Source organism: Callithrix jacchus, chromosome 15 (genome assembly GCF_049354715.1).
Source record: "Callithrix jacchus isolate 240 chromosome 15, calJac240_pri, whole genome shotgun sequence".
In the NCBI taxonomy this organism is placed as follows: domain Eukaryota; kingdom Metazoa; phylum Chordata; class Mammalia; order Primates; family Cebidae; genus Callithrix; species Callithrix jacchus.
In genome coordinates this window covers 48,189,920-48,216,191 of record NC_133516.1, presented here as the reverse complement: position 1 = coordinate 48,216,191, position 26,272 = coordinate 48,189,920, and the positions used below count along the sequence as shown (strand labels likewise).

The window sequence follows — 26,272 nt, the reverse complement described above, 5'->3', positions numbered from 1 at the left end:
GCTGGCCGGGCGGGTTGGTGGTGCCTTCCTCTGGCTCTCCTGTAGGCCTCTGTTTCCAGGAGGCCTGTTACAGTTAGGATGAAGCAGGGGCCCGTGTGGTGGGCAGGTCCCAGGCTGCTCTGCCATCTTTGGTTTCCTTCAGGGCTTGTATTTCCTTTCTTTTCTTCCCTTTGGAAAGGGGCTGGGGCTTCTCATCTTCTCTTATGGGTCCCAGTCTTAATGCAGGTTGAAGATGGATCTAGCCTGTAATCCAATCTCTTCCAGAGGCTAGGTGAGATCTTGGACCAGGAGTCCCCTTCCCAGTAGGGTGTGGGGCCAGATGGGCTTTCTCCAGGGGCTTCCTCTCCTGCTCACCTGCACCCAGTTGCCTTGGACAAACCTGTTGATGCTGAGAATCCCCATGAGTTGGTTCCTGGTAGTTGGTGTTCTTAGCAAGCCCATTAGATCCTGTGGACCTCAAGGTTGACAAGTTGATGAAGCTGATGGTCAGCACTGCCTTCAGTTGTTCCCTGGTGGTCTCTTGTGCCATCTGGATTAGAGGGAATGCCTTTGGTGGGTTCTCATGAGAGAACATGATAACACGGAGGGGAAAACATGATTTTCTTCATTCCCAGGGGCTCTCCACCCTAGGGGTTCTCCTGTAGAGAGACCAGCTTCCCTTTAGATCACACAGTCTGGTGGAGGAGGCGCTCATTTTTTCCTTGTGTTCTGCAGGGGTGTAGACTTTGGCTTCTGGGAAAACTCTTAACAGCTAATGCTAAGGCTGGGATCAGAGTTGCCTGGAGGCAGGAACCCCTTGTCATGGTCAGGCAGTCCAGGAAGGGGACAGGCACTAGCAATAACCTTGGAGGTTGGCCCACTGACGTCATATATAATTGGGGGTCTGGCTTAAGAGCCAAAGTGCTGGGGCATCTCCTGTAGGGCCTGAGGGGTCCACCTCATAGGCAAGGACACAGCTCACAGTGGCTGTGTGCAGAGAGCTGTGGAGTCAGCTTGATGCATCCCTGTTTTCCTGTCCTCTTCTTGCCTCTTTTGGGAAAGTTTAGCCCCAGAATGCACTGTTCAGAACTGGGTGGCAGTTTGGGGTTTTTTGTTTGAGACAACATCCCCCTATGTTCCCTGGGCCAGAGTGCAGTGGCACAGTCATGGCTCACTGCAGCCTTGACTTCCCAGGCTGAAGCAGTCTTCCCACCTTAGCCTTCTAAGTAGCTGGGACTACCAGTGCGCAGCTCCACGTCCAGATACTTTTTATTGTTTTGTAGAGAAAGGGTCACCTTATGTTGTCCATGTCTCAAACTGCTGGGCTCAGGTGATCCTCCTGCCTCAGCCTCCCGAAGTGCTGAGAGATTACAGGCGTGAGCCATCATGCCCAGTCATGGGAAGCAGTTTTGATTCCAAAAACGTGTCTTTCCTTTTTGGACTCTGCTTCCTCTCACTGAAACCATAACCTGTCTCATCTCTCCTGCCAAGCCATCACTAAACTTCACCACCCACCCTTGGGTGGTCCTTGGAGAGAGACAACCTGGGCCGGACAAGGTGATTTCTACCTGACACTGCAAGCGGCCTTTTTAGGCTAGACGGCGCATGCAATTCCAGCCTGTCATCACTATTAAATTCTAATAAAGATAAAAGTATTTCATTTCAGAAAGGGGAAGTCCTGCATGCCTCAAACCTGTAATCAGAACAGGTCAGCTTTCCACCCGCCCCTCACTGGACAGACTTACCAGGTAGCACTACTTTAATTGTGTGTTTTCTTTCTCTTACTCTCCACCCTTCCTTGTTTCTCTCTCCTCCCCTGGCCTCAATTTCTGGATGTTTGGAAACTGCAGGAGTCTATTTGGAAACAAGATCAAGTCTGTGGCTAAGAGAGCATTCTCGGGGCTGGAAGGCCTGGAGCACCTGTGAGTATCTCGCCAGCTCTGCCCTGAGGCACAGGCCTGCCAAATGCGGCTGCCTGGACGTCTGCTAGCAATTTAATCGCATCTTTGTAAACCGAGAAACAGGCTATTTGGAAACACCAGCTGCTTCCTTCGCATTATAAGTCAGCTTCAACTTTGGCCTTTACGTTGCCTATGCCAGGAACAGTTACAGAACATATGGCCAGTGGGTGTGCTCCCAGTTAATTCAGTTGGTATTTGGATAAATATCCTTCCCTGTCTTGCTGCACTGCCTCACCCCTGCACCGGATCCTTCATGGGCCCCTGGCCTCACTGCCTCTTCCACCAGGGCGCTTCCTCCTGGCCAAGCCTGTTGCCTCCGTAAAGCAGCTTAACTTGGTGTGATGATTGCTTCTGAGACCTGGGAGGAAGGGGACAGAGCCACCCCTGAGACATTCATGCTGTTGCCATCTGGGGCGGTTGCCTCCTGTATATGATTCTTAGTTTATTTCTTCTTTGAATCAAGTTTGAGTCTAACTCTGTTGGAAAAGGTGATGGTGTCCTAAGGCTGGCTTGGCTCCCGAGTGGTTTTGTGGGCTGGCATCACTATTTGGGAAACAGCAGCCACCTGTAGTAGTTAGGATACAGGTCTGGCTAGTCCCTGTGGGTCATCTGTGGAACCAGGACTGTCTTGAAAACCCCAGGTGTACCTAGGGTTTCTTTGCACAAGTATTTGTGTTCTGTTTCAGGAACCTTGGAGGGAATGCGATCAGATCTGTCCAGTTTGACGCCTTTGTGAAGATGAAGAATCTTAAAGAGCTGTAAGTATCTGGATTCCCTGGGTCTGATTAATGTGAGCAGAGACTTTCAGAGCAAGAAACTTAGCAGTTGCATTGTGCTCACTTCTTAAAAGGCCACATGGTACATATTTTGGATTTCGTGGGCCACAGGGCCTCTGTCATGACTACTTGATTGTGTCACTGCAGCAGAAAGCAGCCGTAAATGATACATAAGCAGGGGGCTGTGGCTGTGTGCCCATAAAATCACAGTGACAGAAGCAGGCAGTGGGGCTGCAGGCTGAAGTTTGCTAGCCAGTATTGTAGACAATGTGAAATATACTCTCTTCTATAAAGTGGATAATCACCCCTTTAATTATGTCAGGAGGGAAGTCTTTTCATCTTTTGGATTTGCTTCCAGTGAAGGCCTGTTGAGAGGAGCTACTTCAGAGCCTGGCGGGCTAAGAGCAAGGCAGAGCTCTGGAGGGGATGCGATACTCAGGGGTGCAGCAGTGTCTGCCCATACCATTTCCAAGGTTTCTGGGCACGGTTCACAGGTGGTGGTGCTGCCACTGTGAACTTTGATCATGGGCTTTTGGGTGACAAGGTTAGAAAAGCTTGCCTGTATCCTACTCTCTGGCAGGGGAGCTAGTCTGGGTCCTCAGGTAGTAACACCCAAGTTTCCTTTCTTTTTTCTTTTTTTTTTTTTTTTTTGCTAAACATGAATCTGATTCTGCAGCCACTAAGTTCTAGCCATGATACCACTTCCCTCAAGGGGTAACTTTTGGTTCCTAGAAGTGCTGTGAGAATGGCAGATGCCACAGGACAGTCATTTTTGTGCCCTGACCTCATCCACATTCCCTGAGGCCACTCCTGATGGACCCTCAGTTGGGGCAGGGAGGCTGGGAGTGGGGGAACAAGGTGCATTCCCTGTAGCTGAGAACTGAAGTGGGCTAGGTAACAGTGCTCTAAGTGGTGAGAGGAGGTGGCCTGGGCCCTTGCCCCATGGTGTTGAGTGTGCTGTAAGCCTCAGGCCTGCTGAGTAGACGCTGTCCTTGCAATGGTTGGATCTTGGAGTGGGTGTCTGTGGAGGGTTCACAGAGCTCAGGGCTCTGCAGATGGCTGCTCCGTGCCCAGTGCTTTCCCTCTTCCAGCCTCAGCAGCTCTGCCTCTGTCTGTCTGGGTAAGACAGAACATGCAGAAAGGATTCCATGGCTCTCCTTCCAGTGTATGGGAGGAGGTAATTCTAGACCACCATGGAAGGCTGATTCAGAGGTGGACTCTCGGTAAAGCAAGTGGAATGAAACGTCAGCTGTAGAAGACAAGCAGTGGGGCACGGGAGTGTTCACTGTGGAATTCTTTCACCTTTTCTGTCTTTGAAACTTTCAGATATGATGTCAGGAGTGAAAAAGATCTGAGTAAATGGGAAGAGGGTATTTTGAGAGAAGGAGGGAGAAGGGAAATAAGATTTTCCTTGGGAAGTTGGGAGGAACTGGACCCTTCCAGAAGCTTGGCCCCCGAGGGTGCTTCTACATAGTTCTGGAGGCTCAGCCTCGGTCTCCTGCCTGGGTTTCGCATTGTTGCTGCACATACCTCGCTGGGGCTGGCTCTGGGCCCAGTCCTCAGTTGGGATAAACGGTTAATTCCACTTGGTCGTTTTCTTACCCACCAGATCAAGTCAGGTTGTACTGTGCACTTAGTCATCCTCTGGGTAAATTTCCACAAGTGATGATTAGAAACACACTTTGAGTTGGAATCATGAAATGCACCATGTGAGCCAGCAAAGCCGGATGGCTGCAGGCGGAGCCGCAGAAGGCAGTGCCGGGTAGAGCGATGACTGTGCTGTTCATGGGTGGAGGAAGGGCGCAGGACTCTGCAAAGCCTGGGGGTCAGAGTCCTTGCTCCTGCCTGGCCCCAGGCCTTCCCCATGTGTCCTCTTGGTCCTACCTTGCTGTTTAGGAACACACTGTCTCCACCCTGGGTACCCACTGTTTTCCTGGGGTCTGGCCTCCTCTCTGGGGTGGGTTTCATGGTGGAAGAAGTAGGAAATCCTCAAAGGCATTAGACCCATGAGTCCAGGACGTCTGTAGATGAGGCTTAGCTCTTTCCATGTGTTTGATCAAAGATAAATGTCAAATTTGTTTTCCCCAGTTTGTTCCTGTAGTTCAAATGGAATATGTCCTTGTGTCCCACACGAAGGTCTAACATTGCGTAGGGATGGCCCAGCATCTCCTCCTAGGCTTTCATGAACAGTGCCTGTGCCATTCTGCCTGACTGCATGGAAATGCCCTCTTGCTGGGGAGCCAACCGGAGGTGCTTCTGACAGCAGAGAGTTCTCCATCCAGGCTGAATTTCCCCATGGTGGGCACAGCCAACCTAACCCCCAGGCAGGGTGCACTCCCGGGAGCTGCCCTCCCCACACGCTGTACGGGAATTGGATGTTTCCTCAGGGGTGGCCGTGAAGGCCCTTCCGCCACCTGCAGTGACTCCAATAGGGTCAGTAGGTCAGCCCCTCCAGATAGCTCTCAGCAGAATGCTACTTGCTCATCAAATCAAAATGCAGAATCTCATTCTGATTTTAAGATTTCATATGGGCCAGCATCCCAGTTATAATGGCTTTGAGACAAGTTATTTCAGTTTTTAGAAAAGCACTTTCCAAAATTATTTTATAGTTATTTTAATAAGAAGCACAACTCATCTAGGGTTAATGGGGAGTATAAGGAAGAGTGGATTTTACTTTTTTCATTCTTTCTTGCTATGACAGTTTCTTCACTCATTAGAAATCTGGAGAGAAATAGAAGAAAACGGAAGGCCAGTCCATCTCGTTGCTTTGTTGATGTCTGATGACCGCAGTGGGTGGAGAAGGCAGCTGAGGCCATGCTCTTGGCCTGCATGATGTTTTTGGAATTTCTGAGCATACCTGTGCCCCCTGCTTGTCAACGTGTACTAGAGACACTTTATTGCAGGGAAGCCTGTGTATTCTCTCTCCCAGTCTTTTCCCTTATCATGGGCCAGCCATAATGCTTTAGCTCACAGCTCTGAGGTCTTCAAGGAATGGGGCAGCTAGACTCTTGGTTGACTTATCTTCAAGTGACTCCTCAGGAAGGAATGTCCGCTGAGATGGCGATTCCGATTTCTGTTTAAAAAGCTTATCCTTAGTTGCTGAGAAATGAAAAAGAAAATATTCTCTGTTTTGGTTGGAGCCTCACAAAACTAAAGTTGTGCATTCTCATGCTCCCTGGGCAGTGGCAATTAACTAACAAGCACTATTTAGGGAGCTGAGCTAAATTCTGCCGGCCCCCTGAAGAATACTGGTGGAGGGATCAAAGCACAAACAAAAGCGTGGCATGGTGGCGAGGCTTATTACATTGGAAGTAGGAAAACATGCAGCTTTGCCAGATGAAAAAGGAAGAGTCATGAGGCAAAAGAACCCTCCTTGGAACTTGCTGCAGAATTTGGATCAAAGTCTTAGGTTGAGTTTGGAAGCCTACATAGCGTATCAGGAAAGTGGAAACCAGAGTGGGGACAGTGGCAGCACAGCACTGTTGGATGTATCAGAGGTCAGGAGAGGTGAGAAGGCGGCCCAGGGTTACATGGGAACAGTGTCCATCCCAGAACACGGGTAAGCTCCAGGTTGCTGCTACTCCCGTGTGGTCCTTGGGCCAGCAGCCCAGCATCACGCGTGAGCCTGTAAGACGTGCAGAATCGTGGGTGCCACTCCGGACCAACCCAGTTAGTCAGCAACTGCATTTTTTCAAAATCTTCAGGTGAGTTATATGAACTGCCCTGGGAAATTGGAGCAGAGCTGTGAGAAAAACCATTTCCCCCTTCCAGCTTGCTGGTGTTCACTTGAGAAGCTGATTAGAGTCGACGGATCATTCTGTCTGTGAAGGGAATATCCCTCCTTTGAGGCTGCACCTGAAGCATCCACTGTTGTGTTTCTTTCAGCCATATCAGCAGCGACAGCTTCCTGTGTGACTGCCAGCTGAAGTGGCTGCCTCCATGGCTAATGGGCAAGATGCTGCAGGCCTTTGTGACAGCCACCTGTGCCCACCCAGAATCACTGAAGGGTCAGAGCATTTTCTCTGTGCCGCCAGAGAGTTTCGTGTGTGGTAAGACTGTCTTTGTAACTTTTTTTCTCCTTCATGAAGGGCAAAGAAGCCAGGAGGTACTCCTCATTATGGGGGTAATTCCTGTGATCAGAGTCAACCCTAGCCTGTGGTTACAGATCAGCTGCTGGATGCAATTTATTTCTCACTGAAACCACACACAGTATTTACCATAGAGTTGCCTCATTATGTGGTTCTTGGAGGACATGCATTTAATCAGAAGGGAATATACGTTGGTTCAGTTACAAATCAGAATAATCAGTTACAGGAAGATAGTTCTGTTGTTTCAGAAGGGCTCTGATGCCCGGGTTTAGCTGTGAATTTACTCAGTGTACAAGGCTGGGGTTTTAATGTGTGTTCTTTCCAACCCCAAGAATGAAAGGTTAAGTACAGGAAGAACAAGTCTCAGGAGAACAGTTGCTGTAGTAAAAATAAGTCCTTGATGTTGACTTGTACCCTTGCTGTTTCTCCAAACCACTGAAATCTGCACTTGCAGCTTTTCTTTTTGCCTTCTGGTTGCCGGAACGTAGCTCTTGGCATCTTTTTGATTCGGGGTCAGGATCCAAGTTTGGTAGCAGAGAGCAGGGAAAATGCTGACAGCTGAAAACACATGCAGGCTAGCTCAGACAGGAGTGACACAGCCTCATAGTCAGGACAGCATGGTCAAAGAATGAGATGGATTCTGAGTTTTTCCTGGATTTTTGCTTTAAGTGGGCACAAGAGTGGGATTCCCAGGCCTGACTGGAACTGCTGGGCAGGTGTGAGTGTCCTCTGCCTTTTGCACTCACTGGTCTCCCTTGAGCCTTGAGATCCCTGCTGTGAGGATCATAACCAGGAGCTCACTCATCCATATCGGAACCCCTGTGGGCCACTTCTCTATCCTGCTTTCTGGCCATAGCAATAGCCAGTGTGCCTACTGGAGGCAAGATGCGTGCGTCCTCCTTCCATGCATCCACCCCTACCTTCACCGGGGCCACTTCTGAGAACAGGCCTGCTGAACTTCCTCTGGATGCAGACCAAGGAGACGTCTTAAACATACTGTGAACAACATGGCAGCAGCTCTTCATACTGAGCTTTTCATACTGATCGGTCTTATGGAGCCCTCTGTGTGGAATCTAATGTGTGCACAGCTCCATTCTCCAGGCACAGATGGCTGTATGATCTATTGTTCATCGGTCCATTGTCATCAAGTCCTTGACCATTACATTTTTGTAGTTTTTCCCTCAAATGAAGCTTTCTGCTGCTCCCTCCCCTTTCTTGCCATAGGGCAGGCTTTCCCTTTGGGTGAGCCAGGCAGGACTTCTGGTATACTCACCTAGCCCCCAGCCTGTGGCCCTGGCATATTCTAGATTCCAGGAGCTGTTTATTTAACATCTCTCCCCACCTCCACATTTTAGCTCAAGCTTTTCCCCTCCAAAAACATTAGGTGTTAATGGGAATCATGAAAACACTTGGCAGAAGATAAGGTTTCAAGCTCTGTGGGAGTCTCCCACTCCTTTTAAAAAAACTGAAACATAACCACTTCACATCTACTAGGACAGCTAGAATAAAAAACTCAGATGATAGCAAGTGTTGGTGAGGACAGGGAGAAATCAGAACCCTCCTACACCGCTGGTGGGAGTGTAAACTGGGACAGCCACTTTGAAGACAGTCTCGGTAGTTCCTCAGTTGAACATACAGTTACGATGTGACCTGGCAGTTCCACTCTTGGGTGTATACCCAAGAGAAATGGGTATACTTTAGTTGAGTGAGTTGTAGTGTAGATGAACTATTCTCAATTAAGCTGGTTTTACAAAGAAATATAATTTATATATCATAAAAATTTACCCCTTTAAAATGTATAAATTGATGGTTTTTCTAATCAGTCACAACTTATATAAACATCACTATTATCTAATTTTAGAACATTTTGATCACCCCTGAAAGGATCCCCAAACCATTAGCAATCACTCCCTATTATTCTCTGCCCCCAGGCCCTTGATAGCACTAATCTCATTGTGTCTTTATCATTTGTCTATTCTGGGCATTTAACATAGATGGAACCATATAATATATGGTCTCTTGTAACTGGCTTTTCTTAGCATAATTTTTAAGCACGTATCAGTACTTCCTTCATGTTTTTAATGGCTGAATAATATCTCATATGGGTTTACATTTTATCCATTTATCAGATGATGGACATTAGATTGTGCCTACCTTTTGGCTATTATGAATAATGCTGCTGTGAAAATTCATAGGTTTTGAATTTTGTTTGATTCTCTTGGGTACAGACCTAGGAATTGAATTGCTGGGTCATATGCTAACTCTATGTCTAACTTTTTTGAGGGGCTGCCAAACTGTTTTCCAAAGTGGCTTGATGATCTTATATGCCCATCAGCAATGCATAAGAATTACAGTTTCTCCCCATTTTTAACAGCAGGTGTTTTTGGTTTGTTTGGTTGGTTTTTGAGACAGAGTTTTGCTCTTGTTGCCCAGGCTGGAGTGCAATGGCACGATCTCAGCTCACCAGAACCTCCACCTCCCAGGTTCAAGCGATTCTCTGGCCTCAGCCTCCCAAGTAGCTGGGATTACAGGCATGTGCCACCATGCCTGGCTAATTTTGAATTTTTAGTAGAGATGGGGTTTCTCCGTGTTGGTCACACTGGTCTTGAACTCCTCCCAATCTCAGGTGATCCACCCGCCTCAGCCTCCCAGAGTGCTGGGATTACAGGCGTGAGCCACTGTACCTGGCTGCCAGCATGTGTTGTTAACTGTCTTTTATTTTGGCTATACTAGTGAGTTTGAAGTGGAGTCTCATGGTGGTTTTGATTTGCATTTCCCTAAGGCATGTTTTCACATGCTTATTGGGCTTACATATATATTTTCTTTGGAAAAACAGCTATTTAAATAATCTGCCAGTGTTCACTAGTCTGTTCATTGTTTAGTTGTAAGAGTTCTTTATGTATTCTCAATACTGGACCTTCATAAGATATATGTTGGGCCAACATTTTCTCCCAGTCTGAGGGCTTTTATTTTCTTGATCGTTGAAATGCAAAAGTTTTTAATTTTGATGAAGCTCATTGTCTCTATTTTTTCTTTTATTACTAGTGCTTTTGACGTCATACCTGAGAAACTATTTGCCTGAGATAAGGTCACAAAGATTTCCTCCTGGATTTTCTTCTAAGAGTTTTATAGCCTTAGTGTTACAAAGCCCTCTGATTTGTTCTTTTTCAAAATTGTTTTGACTATTACGGATCTCTTGCCATTTCCCTATAAATTTTTTTTTATCAGCTTGTCAATTTCTGCAGTAAAGGAAAGTGGGATGGGGTTTGCATTGAATCTATAGACTAATTTGAGAAGTCGTGCAACCTAACAGTATTAAGTCTTCCCAATCCATGAAGATGGGCCGTTTGTTCACCCTTTTTTTTAGCTTCTTAAAAATTTCTTTCAGTCATGTTTTGTCATTTTCATTGAACTAGTGTTAAATTTATTTCTGTTGTTATTCTTTTTGCTATCGTAAATGAAATTCTGAATTTCACTTTTGGATTTAAACAATGAGATTTGCATTGCAAGTGTACAGAAATGTAGTTGACTTTGGTATCTTGATCTTGTATCCTGCACCTTTGCTGACATCATTGATTAGCTCTAAGTTTTTCAATAAATTTCTTAGGATTTTCTTTATATGTGATCATTATGTCATTTGCAAAACAGCAGCTTTACTTCTTCCTTTCCTGTCTGGATGGCTGTCATTTCTTTCTCTAGCCTAATTGCCCTGGCTAGAAGCTCTTAATACAATGTTGAATAAAAGTTCTAAGGGCAGACATTTTTGTCTTTTTCCTAAAATTGGTGGGAAAGCATCTGTTCTTTCACTATTAAGTATTTGCTAGCTGTAGATTTTTCAGAGACAACCTTTACGAAATTGAAGAAGTTCCTTTTTATCCTGAATCTGTTGAGGGTTTCTGTTTTTGTTTTTTTGTCATGAAAGGGTGTTGGATTCTGTCAATTTTTTTTTCTGCTTCTGTGGAAGTGATGCGGGTTTTCCCTGTATTTCGCTGATATAGTGCATTACTTTGTGATTTTTTGGATCTTGAACGAACGCTGCCTTCCTGGGATCAATCCAACTTGCCTGTGGTATATAATCTTTATATATTGTAAGATTCAGTTTGCTAGTATTTTTATTGAGGATTTTTGCATTTATACATATGAAGGATATTGTTTTGTAGCTTTTGTGTGTGAGATTAGGTTTTGTCTTATTGGCAAATACTCCTTTAAATGTTTTCTGAGAAGAGTTTTCGAATGACTGGTAATAATTCCTTAAATATTTGGTTGAACTCACCAGTGTAGCCATTTGGGTCTGGGTTTTTATTATTTATTTTTGAGACTGAGTCTCGCTCTGTTACCCAGGCTGGAGTGCAGCGGTGTGATCTTGGCTCACTGCAACCTCCACCTCCTGGGTTCAAGCGATTCTCCTGCCTCAGTCTCCCGAGTAGCTGGGATTACAGGGGTGTACCACCATATCTGGCTAATTTTTGTATTTTTAGTAGAGATAGGGCTTCACCATGTTGGTCTGGCTGGTCTTGAACTCCTGACTTCAAGTGATCTCTCCACCTCAGCCCCCCAAAGTGCTGGGATTACAGGCGTGAGCCACCATGCCTGGCATGGGCTTTTCTTTATGGGAAGTTTTAAAATTATTAATTCAGTCTTGTTACTTGTTAATGTCTATTCACAATGTCTATTTCCTCTTGAGCCAGTTTAGGTAGGTTGTGTCTGTCTAGGAATTTTTACCAGGTTATCTTATTGGTATACAGTTGTTTATAGTATACCCTGTTTTATACTGTAAGGTTGGTAATAGTGTGTCTTCTTTCATTTCTGAGTTCAGAGATTTGAGCCTGCTTCTCCCACCCACGAGTCTATCTAAAGGTTTTTCAGTTTTGTTCATATTTTCAACGAACCTACTTTTGTTTTCAGTGCTTGTCTGTATTTTTGTATTTATTTTCGTTTATTTCTGTTCTGATATTATTTCCTTCTTTCTGCTTGCATTGGATACAGCTTGCTCATCCTTTTTTAAATTTCTTAAAAGGTTAGATTATTAATTTGAGATCTTTAATATAGGTATCTACAGTTGTACATGTATAAACACTGTTTCAGCTGCCACTTCCTAGTTTTCGTATATTTTTGTTTTTATTCATCTCAAAGTATTTTCTTTATTTCTCCTGTGATTTCTTCTTTGCCTTTTAGGAGTGCACTGTTTTAACTTCCACAGATTAGTTTCCCATTATTCTTTCTACCCAATTAATTTTGAGTTTTATTCCATTGCCATCAGAGAAGATATTTCGTATGATTTTCATCTTTTTAAATTTGAGACTTGGTTTGTGACCTAAAAAATTGTGGTCTATCCTGGATAATATTCCATGTGTACTTCAAAAGAATGTTCATGCTGGTGTTAAGTGGGGTGTTCCATTGGTATCTATTAGGTCTATTTGGGTTTTTTTATTGGTTTGGTTGGGTTTTGAGATGGAGTCTCCCTCTGTCACCCAGGGGCTGGAGTGCAGTGGCTGAAAAGTCCTTAAAGTCCTGATTTGGCTCCATCTAACTTCTTTTTAGTTATAATCTTTAAAAACCTTTAAAGGGCACCCATTTTTCTTCCTTTAATAATGTAAAAAAGACTGCATTAGTATGTTTAAATCCCCAGGACCCTCAGTTCTTTAGGATTGTACTAAATGGCTGGTATGATCACTCAAGAGAGTCTTGAACTTGATGGAGATTATGTTGAGAGATAAAAGTTTATAATTCCATTTTCCATGAACTTTTTAAGGTCTATTCCATAAACTTTTTGAAGTTCTGTCCATTGTTGAAAGCGGTGTATGGAAGTGTACAAACTATTACAATTGTACTATTTCTTCCTTTAATCCTGTCAGATTTTATGTTTTGTGGCCATCTGTTAGGTATATATTTATCATTTTTATGTGTTTCTGATGCATTGACTCTTTTACATTATAAAATATTACTGCCTCTCTAGTAAAAACTCCTATCTTAAAGCCTATTTTGTCTGTTTTAGTATAAGCATTTTAGTTCTCTTTTGGTGACTTCCAAACTGTGTCTCTTGTAGGCAGCATATAGCTGGATCATGGTTTTTTAATCCATTATGGTAATCTTTGCCTTTTGATTACAATGTTTAATTCATTTTCTTTTAATGCAATTACTGATAAGGTAGAGTTTGCCCCTTATTTGCTCTATGTATCCTATCTTTTGGTTTCATTATTTTTCCATTACTGACTAGTTGTTTTTTTTGTTTTTGAATATTTTCTGGTTTACTATTTTAATTCCCTGTTTTTAAAATACACACACACACACTCTTTCATGTATTTTTTACTTATTTTCTTAGTTTTGCCCATAGAAATTAAAATTTACACTTACAACAATGTAGTTCAAATAAATAATGAAATTAACTTCAGTAGTATGCAAAAGTTATGTTCCTATTAAGATCCAGTTTTCCTCCTTTATTACTGTCGTATGCATTACATATTTCATTAAGCCCATTAACAGCTTTATAATTACTGCTTTATGTAGTTACCTTTTAAATCAGAAGAGAGTTACAAAAATACACGTATCCTGTGTTTTGTACTTACCTGTGTAGTTACCTTTAATGGGATTTTTTTATTTCTTGGTGTGGATTGGAATTGCTGTTAGATGTTCTTTCATTTCGGCCATACTAAATACTCTTCTTTCTTTTAAGGGCATGTCTGGTAACAGTGAACTTGCTTAGTGTGTGTTTAAAATAAAAACATGGAAATGTTTTAACTTCCCCTTCATTTTTGAAGGATAGGTTTTTTTTTTTTAAAATATAGAGACTTCATAGTTGCTCATCTCTCTTTCAGTAATTTAAATGTCTTCTGCCTTCTGCTCTCTGTGGTTTCTGGTAAAAAAATCAGCTGTTAATATTAGTGAAGATCCCTTGAATGTGATGAGTTGCTCCTCTTTGCTGTTCTCAAGACACTTTGTCTTTGGCACTTGACAGCTTGACTGTGGTGCATCTGGGTGTGGATCTTTGAATTTATTCTACTTGGAGTTCATTGGGATTCTTGGTATGTGGCTGCACATTTTTCATCAAATTTGGGGCCATTGTTTTGCAAATACTTTTTTTTGTTCCTTTTTCTTTCTTCTCCTCCTTGGATTCCCATGATTTGTATGTCGTTGTGCTTGATGCTATCCCACAAGTCTCTGTGGTTCTGTTCATTTTTCCTCATTCGTTTTTGTTTCTCACACTGGATAATCTCAGTTGACTGTCTAAAGTTCCCTGCCCCTTCCTTCTGCCAGCTCATTCAGTTCTACTGTCAAGCCCCTCTAGTCAATTTTTCGTTTCAGTTATTATACAAGTTTCAAAATCTCTACTTGCTTCAAGTGTAAAACTTTTCTCTTTATTGATATAAAATGTTCTCACACTTTCCATTTTTTAAGACATGGTTTCCTTTAGGTGTTTGAACATACCCATAATCGCCAGTTTAAAAAGTTTATTTAGTGAGTCTAAGTCTGGCTCCCTCAGAGGCAGCTTCCTGTTTGTTTCATCATATTTTGTTGAAAATGGGGCATTTAAAAGAAGATAATGTGGTTGCTCTGGAAATTGGATATTCCCCCTCTCCTCCCCCAGGGTTTGCTTCTGTTGCAGTTTATTGTTACAGCTTGCCTAGTGACTTTTTCTGGACAAAGGTTGGAAAGTCTGTCCCCTTAAGTTCCTGCTTGTTTAACTTAGTGGTTAGCTAATGGTTGGACAGAGAAGTCCTTGTCTCCACAACCACTGTCGCCCATCCTTTACCCAGGGCCTGTGTGTTTGTGCAGACAGTCATGCTCAGACACAGGTGAGAAATGAGGACATCCCCTCAGGTCTTTCCTGGGTGTGCACATGGCTCTCCCTGTGCACGTGGCTGTCTAGATCTCCAGGAATGTATTGGACCTTTTCAAAGCCCACTATCAACATTTTATCCTCCACATTTTCCTTTATAGTTTTTCGGCCAGCTGCTTGTTTGCTCCATGAGTATTGTCCCCTCAGCCAGCTGTACTGTTGAACAGTGGCTGCTGATTGTGTAGTCACATGCCCTGGGGCTAACTAGGGCTTCTCCTGCTGGGCACACTAGATCAGGGCAGATCAATGCAAATCGTGTGAATGGGGCTTTGCAGGGTGCTGCCAGATAGGCCACACAGTGTCAGTTCTGAGGAACAGGGCTTTTGGGGAACCCATTCTGACCCTTCAGTGGTTGCTAGGCTGTTGGGTTTCAAGGCTACCATGGAGCTGGGAGAGAGGAATGAGGCTTATGATTAGTTAAAACACCACAAAGCTCACCTTTCTTACTGAGATATTTTCTTGAGTCAACAGTTTATGGATGAGTCAACAGTCTATGGATGAGTCAACACTCTATGGATTGTTGTAAGCCTCTGGTTTTCCAGAATTCTGAAAAGGTTGGTTTTGACCATTTTTGCAGGTGTTTTCATTGTTTTAATGCAAGTGCAGGTTTTTGGAGGTCCTCATTCTGACATTTTGGAAGTGTTTCACACCCCCTCCTTTTGGAAGGTGTGCATAATAAGGTCTCTGCAGTCAAGACTAGTCATGCCTGACTCTGTTTTGTGTGAAAGTCAGCAGGCAGATCCAGTTGTATTAAGGAAACTGCCAGCTGGCTGGTTTGAGAGCTTAGAACTGGTGGGTTAATTTCTAATCAAGGAGTTTGATCATAAAGCTGATCAGTACTCATAGACTTAAAATTAGATGAGGCTCAGATGTCCATGGTGCAACTCTTATAGCATGTGTGGTGGGGCTGAGGATGCACAGGGACCTCAAGCTCTGGTTCCTGCCTGGTGTCTGAGCCAGTGTTAGCATGAACAGCACCTGGTTCCTGTGTATACCCAGAACCTGGTGTCTTACAGTTGCTCCTTCTATTCCCAGATGACTTCCTGAAGCCACAGATCATCACCCAACCAGAAACAACCATGGCTATGGTGGGTAAGGACATACGGTTCACATGCTCAGCAGCCAGCAGCAGCAGCTCCCCCATGACCTTTGCCTGGAAGAAGGACAATGAAGTCCTGACCAATGCAGACATGGAGAACTTTGTCCACGTCCACGCACAGGATGGGGAAGTGATGGAGTACACCACGATCCTGCATCTCCGCCAGGTCACTTTTGGGCATGAGGGCCGCTACCAATGTGTCATCACCAACCACTTTGGCTCCACCTATTCACACAAGGCCAGGCTCACTGTGAATGGTATGGAAACACCATCTTTCTTTGTTATAGTACTAGAATCCTACAGCTCTTACTCCTGATTGTCCTTTGAACTTTCCATGTAGAGATGACCGAGACAGGACACATGTACTTCTCTGGGGCAGTTTTAAATCATACTGTTGCCTGGGTTTGCCCAAGAGCAAAGTTTGCAGATTTCAAGGGTTATTCTCAGTGAGTTATTTGTTTTTGATGACTTTTAAAAATCCAGTTATTGGCCAGGCACAGTAGCTCACACCTGTAATCCCAGCACTTTGGGGGGCTAAGGTGGGCAAATCATGAGGTCAGGAGATCGAGACCATCCTGGTCAAAATGATAAAACCCGTTTCAACTAAAAATAGCTGGTCTGTAATAAAAATTAGCTGGGTGTTGTGGCATGCACCTTTAGTCCCAGCTACTTGGGAGGCTGAGGCAGGAGAATCGCTTGAACCCAGAAGGCGGAGGTTGCAGTGAGCCAAGATTGCAGCATTGCACTCCAGCCCAGGTGTCAGAGTGCGACTGTCTCAAAAAAAACCCAGTAACTAGTTATGATGTTCAGTCAAATTGCAGAGAGCTAAGTCCTGTGTTTTTGTCCACTTCTTATCCTCTATAATCCAGCATATCTGGTTTCCAAATTCCAAACATCCCCTTATCCTGGGGAAGCTGCTGTTCTTTGAGTAGATAGCACAACCTTGGAGTCAGAGGCTAGCTGCTTCTCCAGAGGCTGTGGAGTGCAAGGCTGGTGAGCCCTGGCCTGACAGACAGTATTCTGGCAGTTTACAGGTTTTTACTTATGAACCAGCCTTGGAGCTGAGGGGTGGGGAATAGGTAACTTGAGTAGTTTACTACTCCACCCCAGTAACCTAGTGGGGTTTTCCTGGTTACTAACCCTCTAGTTAAAAAGAATTGGCTTGACAATCGTCAGAATGCTAGATCTGCCATGTTCTTTAAGCCCCCACAGACCACAGGGAAACACCTTTACCACACTGTGGTCAGGTTATCTTGGCTTATTCCAAGTCCTTACTGACTCTGGAAGACTCAGGTAACTCTTAGACTCTCCCCCAAATTGACGTTGACAGGAACTGTGGTGGTGCCTGACATGTGGCTGGATGCCTTCTACTCTTGTCGGGACATCAATCTTCAGGCTGAGAAAGCTGAGTGCTTCCTGCCTGGGTGTACAGCAGTAGGCGGGAACACCCATCCAAAAGGATGAGCCATCCCATTGCTCTCCTAGGGTGTAGGCATGTCTGCCTTCCCTCTATAATTCCACCTCCTAGCCTCTCTCCTGGTAGGTAATTAAGGCAGGCAAGCATCAGGCCCTACCTAGTGTGGACAGGTGCCCCCTGCAACCCCCATCTAGACGTTGCTATGTAAGGTATAAGCCTTCACTTTGAAGGGACTATAGCCAGCCTTAGGTATACAAGGCAAGGCTGATGGAAGTGCTCCAGTTGGGGTGGAAGAGGCTGGGGGTTGCTGATTCCCAGGTGGCAAGAGTGGTCCTGGGCCGACCCTGGAAGAAAGGGTGGTGAGGAAGTGAACTGGCATGGGGCACAGTGATGGGGAGGTGTTTGCCAGAAGACTCCCTGGCTTTGCATCTAGCGGTCCCACAACCTGACCCTGTATGTGTATATTTTCCAGTGTTGCCATCATTCACCAAAACGCCTCATGACATAACCATCCGGACCACCACTATGGCCCGCCTCGAATGTGCTGCCACAGGTCACCCGAACCCCCAGATTGCCTGGCAGAAGGATGGAGGCACGGATTTCCCTGCTGCCCGTGAGCGACGCATGCACGTCATGCCAGATGACGATGTGTTTTTTATCACTGATGTGAAAATCGATGACGCAGGGGTTTACAGCTGTACTGCCCAGAACTCAGCCGGCTCCATTTCAGCTAATGCCACCCTGACTGTCTTAGGTTCGGCCACTGCTCGTGTGTGTGTGTGTGTGTGTGTGTCATAGGCACCTAGAGCCAAGGTCCTCAAACTGCTCTGTGTGGCCAGGGGCGATAGGTGTAGTGGGCCTTTCGTGGTTGCTTTTTGACATTTTTCTTGGTGGTTCTGTCTCTTCACTGGGTTTAGATAGGGAACATTCTAAGAATTGGACAGGTTGGATGTGGGTTGGTCAAAAGGATGGTTAGAGAATAGCAGGGGCTTTTGTGGGCAGAGATTAGTTTACTGCCCCTGTGGAAACCACCCCCAAAGTGGAGATGACTTAGTTGATGTGTTAAAAAAGCTTGCCACTCTAAGATCTCAGATGCATCTCATTGATATGTTGGATTGCCTGTTGTCCCAAAGACAGGGCAGAGCCAGAGCAAGCAAAGCCCTGAGAATGACTAAAAGTTCTCTGCTGACCTCTTGCAGAGACCCCATCCTTGGCAGTGCCCTTGGAAGACCGTGTGGTATCTGTGGGAGAAACGGTAGCCCTCCAATGCAAAGCGACCGGGAACCCTCCGCCCCGCATCACCTGGTTCAAGGAGGACCACCCGCTGAGTGTCACTGAGCGGCATCACTTGACCCCTGACAACCAACTGCTTGTGGTTCAGAACGTGGTGGCGGAGGATGCAGGCCAGTATACCTGTGAGATGTCTAACACTCTGGGCACAGAGCGAGCTCACAGCCAGCTGAGCATCCTGCCTGCAGCCAGCTGCAGGAAGGATGGGACCACAGTGGGCATCTTCACCATCGCAGTGGTGAGCAGCATCGTTCTAACGTCGCTGGTTTGGGTGTGCATCATCTACCAGACAAGGAAGAAGAGTGAGGAGTACAGTGTCACCAACACAGGTCAGGCCCTGCTGGTGGAGCTGACTTCCAGGGAGGGGGGAACGGCAGTGATGCTGGGGAACTGGGTGGGAGCCCAGTGGCTTTTGAAAGAAGCATAGTATGTTCAGCACTCCTGAGGCTTTAGTCCCACTGATTTCCATTTTAACTTTGAGGAACTTCATCTTTAACAGGAATGCTCCCAGATAAATATAACAGCCATACCCTGCAGTTTTCCCTCTCCTTGGTAACGGAGAGGCCGCCTGTGCACAGGCCCTGCTGCCACATAGTAGGTTGTAACTGAAACAATCTCCCAGTGTGGTGCTTCTGTGTGTCCCGGCTCTCTTCCCATCACTCATCTCCACCTCCTGTGGCATCTGCCTGCTGCGCTCTTCACAGTGGGTGTAGAGTAAGGCTGAGCAGGCGCTGGGAGGGCCTGTTGCTTACATGGACTCCACACTCTCTCTCTGCCCAGCCCTGATGGTCGTCACTGGGAGGATCCTGCTTCTGAGCCTGACAATGAACATGTGTCTGCATTTCTTATCACTGTGACCCTGGTGTTTCATTTGTTCTGTCTCCTTGCAGATGAAACCATCGTGCCACCAGATGTTCCAAGCTACCTCTCTTCTCAGGGGACCCTTTCTGACCGACAAGAAACCATGGTCAGGACCGAGGGTGGCCATCAGGCCAATGGGCACATTGAGAGCAATGGTAAGGCCTCAGTGTGAAGCAGAGCTCTGCTGTGACTTTATCTCTGGGTGCTGGAGGTGGCCTCCAGCTCTTTGCAGGGCATGTACCTGGAATTAGATGGGGCACACTTGCACTGGAAAGCTGTGTGACTAAGGCCTGCTATTATGGACCCAGCCCTCATTTCTGCAAGATTTTCAAGCCCTCCAGGAATTTACTTTTGGGCTTAGCATCTCCCTGGCAGGGTAAGGTAGGATTGCCTGGAGGAGCAGCTACAGAGGGCACTACAGGGCTCCCACCCAACCCATTCCTTACATGGAGAACATGTCCAGATCTGCTCTGGGCCCCAGTCTCATGCTAGAAAGCTGTCACCAGGATGAGGTATTTCCAATGGTAGAGGGCTTCTGAGCACTTACCTGAGACTGCAGAGGCTCACCCTGTAGAGAGCTGCTCACTTCACAGGCCAGCCTGCCTGCTGGGAAGCAGTATTAGAGTATTAAAAAACATGCTGCTTGCTAGACCAATAGCCCACCACTTTAGAAAACTTTTTAAAAAATGACTGTTCTAGCGGCTTTGCCCATTCCTTTCATAACACTTTCTGATTGTGTTGTAATCTATCGCAGGTGTCTGTCCAAGAAATCCAAGCCACTTTGCAGAGGCCGATGCTCACAGCGTTGCCTGCAGGCAGCCAAAGCTCTGTGTTGGTTATCACAAAGAACCATGGAAAGCGACAGAGAAAGCTGAAGGGACACCTGGGCCACATCAGATGGGTATGAGATGCTTCCCATCTGCAGTCTTCCTTTCTGAAATGGAAATTTGGGCTGACCTAGTCACTACATGAAAGGGAGACACACGTTATTAGTCTACAGCTGTCTCCAAATCTGGTATTAAGTGTGTAAATGCACAGCTCGGGCCTGGCTCTCTTTTAATTCCAGAATAGTTTCTCCTACATCAGTCTGCGGCATGGTAAGCCTGAGCGTGGATTTTCTAGATCCATGAGCAACTTATTTAATGATCAACATAAATAAAGGGCAAGGCACAAACCAAATGTTTGTCAGCGCCTTTTCACCAAGGCTATAATTTCTAATTGTTAAATAGACCCAACACCGCACGGTACCTAAGGCAAATGGCTTTTTTCCCCCAAGTAGTAAGACTACATTGTCAGAGTATGAAAAACCCCTGTTCATGAGCGGCTTGGTGTTTGCCCAGTCTTTTTTTGAGGACATAGTTGGGGGAGGGAGGAAGCATGCATTGTGTTTGTAGTCAGGGAGGTGAGCAGCCTGTTCTCTGCGGGGTGAAGAGTGGCTCTAACCCTTCTTTGGTGCTGTCCTTCAGAACATGGTGGCCGGGTTGTATGCAGTGACTGCAACACTGAGGTGGACTGTTACTCCAGGGAACAAGCCTTCCACCCCCAGCCTGTGTCCAGAGACAGCATGCAGCCAGGTGCGCCGCATGGCCCGGAGGCGGGGAGGAGTGACCGAGAGCATTCTCCACATCACCAGTGCAGCGGGACTGCTGCTGGGTCCTGCCCTGAGTGCCAGGGGTCGCTCTACCCCAGTAACCATGATAGAATGCTGACGGCTGTGAAGAAAAAGCCAGTGGCATCTCTAGATGGGAAAGGTACCTTTTTACTGTCTTCTGAGGAGTCACTAACAGGTGGGTGGGGAGCTGCTGCACCAGTCAGGTGGGGGTCTCACAGGTCTTTTCTTTCCTTGTAGGGGATTCTTCCTGGACTTTAGCAAGGTTGTATGACCCGGACTCAGAGCTACAGCCCGCGTCTTCGTTATCTTCAAGCAATCCAGAGCGCACAGAAGCCCAGCACTTGCTTGTTTCCAATGGCCACCTCCCCAGAGCATGTGACTCCAGTCCCGAGTCCACGCCACTGACAGGACAGCTCCCTGGCAAACAGAGGGTGCCCCTGCTGTTGGCACCAAAAAGCTAGGTTTTGTCTACCTCAGCTCTTGTCATGCCAATCTCTATGGGAAAGAGGTAGGAGAGGCAGTGAGGAAGCCTTGGGTTCAGGCGTCACTGATGTGGATATAGTTATAACTGCCATGTGGAGTATCCGTTGTTCACAGGACTTGCATCTGAAGCACAGAAATGCAAGAGGGTATTTGTGTACAAAAGGCAAAAAAAGTATTTGATACCACTGTACATAAGAGTTTTCAGAGATTTCATATATATCTTTTACAGAGGCTATTTTAATCTTTAGTGCATGGTTAACAGAAAAAAGTTATACAATTTTGACTTATTTTTCATATCAGGTTGCTGTTTAATTTTGGAGGGGGGAGGGGAAATGGTTCTGGTGCCTTAACGCATGGCTGGAATTTATAGAGGCTACAACCACATTTGTTCCCAGGAATTTTTGATGTAGGGTGGGGAAGGATGGAAGGGCTTGGATTTGTATTGCACTTCATATACAGACCCCTAGGCTGCTGCTCAGTTGGCCTCCACACTCCATGTGCGCTAGAAGGAGCTTCAGGTGAGCACTGCTTGTGTGTCGATGCCTCTGTCACAGGCCTCCCTGTAGAGCCACAGGAGCAGGTGCTGTCCACACTGCAGTGAATAGCTTTTCCTTTTAAGTGCTGTCTGTCTTTCAGGAGTAGAATGGGGGTTGTTAATCCATGTGGTCAGAACAGTTACACACTGCCTTTCCTCCTCCTCTGAAGCTTATTTTATGATAAAAGCAAATGTGGCCTTCTCAGTATCATTCGATTGCTATTTGAGACTTTTAATTAAGGTAAAGGCTGCTGGTGTTGGTACCTGTGGATTTTTCTATAGTGATGTTTTCGTTCTGCCAATATAATTAGTATTACATTGGCCATGGGGGATAAAAAGGAGGAAGTTCTTACTTTTCAGGGCTACCTTATTTCTACTGAGGATCCAGAGCAGGGCTGTCCATGTGCCTTTCCCTTGCACAGATGAAACTGAGCTGGGACTGGAAAAGACTTCACCCTTGACCTGGATTCTGGGTGTCTTTGCACTTTTGAGACCTGTAGCTAACCATCTTGTGAGTGCCAATGTGTAATTTAGTAAGAATTACATAGAAACAAACAAGGTCCTTAAAATGTTCCTTTGGCCAAAAGCTGAAGGGAGTTACTGAGAAAATAGTTAACAATGTCAATTTTACTGTCAGGTGTCATCACTGTTCAAAAGGTAAGCACATTTAGAATTTTGTTCTCGACAGTTAACTAATCTTACTTCCACAAAATATGTGAATTTGCTGCTTCTGAGAGGCAATGTGAAAGAGGAAGTATTACTTTTATGTACAAAGTTATTTATTTATAGAAATTTTGGTACAGTGTACATTGAAAACCATGTAAAATATTGAAGTGTCTTTAATAAAGGTTCATTTATAAATGTCAATATAGTTGGTGGTCCTTCTTATACAAACACAGTCACTCTGCCTTTAATTATCTTTCCCGAAGAAAGAAAGAACATTGGCTCCAGGGCAGACAACACTGCTAGATTCCTGAGATCGTGTTCTGAATTTTTCTACACCTGGAGCTTGTTAGTCAAGCTCTCAAATCCCAAAGTGTGGTGACCTTCCTATTTCATCCTGCCTATTTCTAGCAACGCTGTTTTCAAAGTGGGCCCAGGCCCTCCTTTCAGCCCGACATGGAGAATATCGGGAATGGCTCACCCACCGTGCCCTCCTGCGTGAAGCCAGCTGGGCCCACCTAGTCACTTGAGCTGCAACTGCTTTCTCTCACACTTCACAGGGGGCGCTGGACACGTCTCTGTAAAACAATACAATTATGTTTTTATAGGTGAAATCTGAGGGTAATTAAAACCAGCAGCCTCGTTACCCAGAAAGAATGCTTGCTATGCACCTGTAGTTCATTCTTGTTCAACAAAGCCTTAACCTTACACACCAGGAATTAACTAGGAGGCGAAATACCCACATACACAACTTCTTCCCCAAGTGTCCTTTTAAAATTGTAACCATCTTACCTTCTGCTGAATCCACCATCAGGTGGCAGGAAATGAAAGATCAGATAGAAATCAAATGAAAGCTCTGAAAGGCCTGGCCTGAGCATTACCACTTATTTATTAAGAAGTTCTGAAGAAACTCTTCACAGTACTGCCAGAGACCACATTTTCTTCTCTTTCTGGCAGAGAGGCCACTGACTTTATACTAGCCAGCCTATACCACGGATGGCACAATCTCGATGCCAGCATCTTGGCAGAACTGTTCGCTGGCACTGGGGCCTGTAGCTCAGACAGCTGCTCAGCAGAAGGAGGGTTTACACTGCAGGCCCCTCTCTTGACAGAAGTGGAGGTGAGGCTGTCTCTGCTTCAAGGACTCTTTCGGCCAACTTCCAACAGCAAGCTGTGCGTCTGGTCATAAGTCCCCAGAAAGATGAAACCTCCCAGACTGATGGCTGCCATTCGAGGGAAGACACCTGCAAATAATCTAGGGGAAAAAAACAGGATTATTAATGTTGTATTTTAAAAAGGTTAAATTCCAATACCCACAGCTTGCTCATTAAACCACACATGGAACTTAACATACATTTTTTTTCCTTTCAGAGTGGCACTAAATTACTCCCCAATTAGGCTTGAAGTGTGAGCCCAGCTGTTCGTTGGCCAAGGTGGCTAACTACCAAACAGCGGACTTGTGAGCACTCCCAAATAAGGCAACAATAGTTCTAAAACTTTCATGCCATTTCTCCCTTTGAGAGATGATGAAATTGACTTTTTTAAAAAGGGCATCAAAGAGCTGAAACCTAGGTAAGGCTGGAAGGCACTTCCCAGCCCAGAGCTCCAAAGTGGTCTCCAGGGGATTGCTCACTGAAGAGATTTTTGGGCAACGCAGCTGCTCCACCAACTCAGTTGCATTTTGTCCTTTGAGACTCCAAAACCTGATGTCACGAGTCAAACCTTCATGGATTCCCTGTGTTCCTTTTCTGTCTAAAGGCAAATGGGCTGTGGCTGTGAAGGGGGCAGCACGCCTACACCTGCACAGTCCGAGGCCACTCACCAGCCAAGGTACACTGTAGAATAATCAGAAACACAAAGTAAAACTACAATGCCACAAGAATATAAATTGGGGATTCATTCGTTAAAACTGCCCCCTATACCTACTCATAGATATTTGTTCAAAGATCTCGACTGTGGCATTGCTGATGGATACATAAGTTATGGCACAGTAAACACAGTGGATGATTATGTAGCTGATAAAGATGAGGAAATCCACAGATGCCAACATTAAAAAATCACAAAACAGATTAGGCTTAAAAAACCAAGTCCAAGGGCCATATGCATGATTCCATGTCTAAAAGGCAAGCGAGGGATGTGTCCTAAACTGAATGACTCTTGTCTATGGATTATAGGACACATTCCTGGCCCATGTTTCCATAACCTTTGGACCTTTTTACCAAGAGTAAAGCCATACCTCACAGATATTTCAAGTCTGGTCCCAGGCCACCATAATAAATTGAATATTGCAATAAAGCAAGCCATACTAATTTTTTCATTTCCCAGGCCACAGAGAAGTTATGTTTATACTATAGTCTATTAAGTATGCAATAGCATGTCTAAAATCTGTACATACCTTACTTTTAAAATGCTTTATTGCAAAAAAAAAAATGCTAATGAGCATCTGAGCCTGCAGTAAGTTGTAACCTTTGGCGGGTAGACCGTCTTGCTTTGAATGATGGCTGACAATTGACCAGGGTGGTGGCTGCTGAAGGTTGGAGTGGCTGTGACAATTTCTAAAAATAATAGTCATTGCATTGATGGACTCTTCTTTCCAGCAAAGATTTCTCTGTAGCACACAATACATTTTGCCTACAGTAGAACCTCTTTCAAAATTGGAAGTCAGTCATCTCAAACTCTGCCACTGTTTTCTCAACTAACTTGATGAAATATTTTAAATCCTTTATTGTCATTTACAACAGCGTTTACCATGTCTTCACCAGAGGTAGATTCATCTCAACAGATCACTTTCTTTTCTCATCTGTAAGAACCAACACCTTTATCTATTCAAGTTTTATCATGAGACTGTAGTGATTCAGTCACATCTTCAGGCTTTACTTCTAACTAGAGTGGTCTTGCTACTTCCACTACATCTGCAGTTATGTACCTCCCTCCACTGAAGTCTTGAACCCCTTGAAGTCAGCCATGAGGATTGAAACCAACCTCTTCCAACGTCCTAGCCTGGTCAATATTTTGACCTCCTCCTATGAAGCCACTAATGTTCCTACTGGTATCTAGAATGGTGAATCCTTTTTAGAAGGCTTCCAATTTACTTTGCCCACATCCAGCAAAAGAACCACTATTAGTGCAGCCGAAGCCTTATTAAATCTATTTCTTAAATAATAAAACCTGAAAGTTAAAATTACTCCTTGATCCACAAGCTAAGAAGTGGATGTTATGTTAGCACACATGAGAACAACATTCATCTCCATCAGACCTCTTGGGTGGCCAGGTACATTGTCAAGGAGCAGCCATATTTTAAAAGGAATCTTTTCCTCTGAGCAGTAGGTCGCAGCAGTGGGCTTAAATATTCAGGAAACCATGCTGTAAACATGTGCTGTCATCCAAGCTTTGTTGTTCCATTTGTAGAGCAGAGGCAGAGTAGATTCACCAGCACTGTTAAAGGCTCTAGGATTTTCACAATGGTCAATGAACACTGGCTTCAACTTAAACATACCAGCTGCATTAGCTCCTAAACAAGAGAGTCGGCCAGTCCTCTGAAGCTCTGGGGCCAGGCCTTGATATCTCCTCTCTAGTTAAGGAAGTCCTAGATGGCATTTTCTTCTAATAGAAGGCTATTTTGTCTGCATTGAAAATCTGCTTTTAGTGTTACCGCCTTCGTTGGTGATCTT

General features: G+C 45.1%; 2 protein-coding genes across 12 annotated transcripts in view; one reads left to right on the top strand and one right to left on the bottom strand.

Annotated features, from left to right (window-relative positions):
• LRIG1 (leucine rich repeats and immunoglobulin like domains 1) overlaps positions 1-22,805 on the top strand; it is a 122,393-nt gene extending 99,588 nt beyond the window's left edge. For all 5 annotated transcript variants that reach the window (XM_035276057.3, XM_002758530.5, XM_035276058.3 and 2 more), the window contains 10 exons: positions 1,830-1,901; positions 2,627-2,698; positions 6,602-6,765; positions 15,677-15,997; positions 17,630-17,911; positions 18,357-18,776; positions 19,338-19,463; positions 20,063-20,209; positions 20,775-21,059; positions 21,158-22,805. In XM_035276057.3, the coding sequence (XP_035131948.2) occupies positions 1,830-1,901; positions 2,627-2,698; positions 6,602-6,765; positions 15,677-15,997; positions 17,630-17,911; positions 18,357-18,776; positions 19,338-19,463; positions 20,063-20,209; positions 20,775-21,059; positions 21,158-21,381 (2,113 nt within the window). In that variant the 3' untranslated portion in view covers positions 21,382-22,805. The remainder of the gene's footprint in view (positions 1-1,829; positions 1,902-2,626; positions 2,699-6,601; positions 6,766-15,676; positions 15,998-17,629; positions 17,912-18,356; positions 18,777-19,337; positions 19,464-20,062; positions 20,210-20,774; positions 21,060-21,157) is intronic.
• The window catches only part of SLC25A26 (solute carrier family 25 member 26), a 175,571-nt gene continuing 171,998 nt past the window's right edge, over positions 22,700-26,272 (bottom strand). For 4 of the 7 annotated variants that reach the window (XM_078351444.1, XM_002758529.6, XM_008981981.6 and 1 more), the window contains one exon: positions 22,700-23,856. In XM_078351444.1, coding sequence (XP_078207570.1) covers positions 23,739-23,856 — 118 coding nt within the window. In that variant the 3' untranslated portion in view covers positions 22,700-23,738. The remainder of the gene's footprint in view (positions 23,857-26,272) is intronic. The other 3 variants (XM_008981984.5, XM_078351446.1, XR_013527422.1) reach the window with 2 other exon arrangements.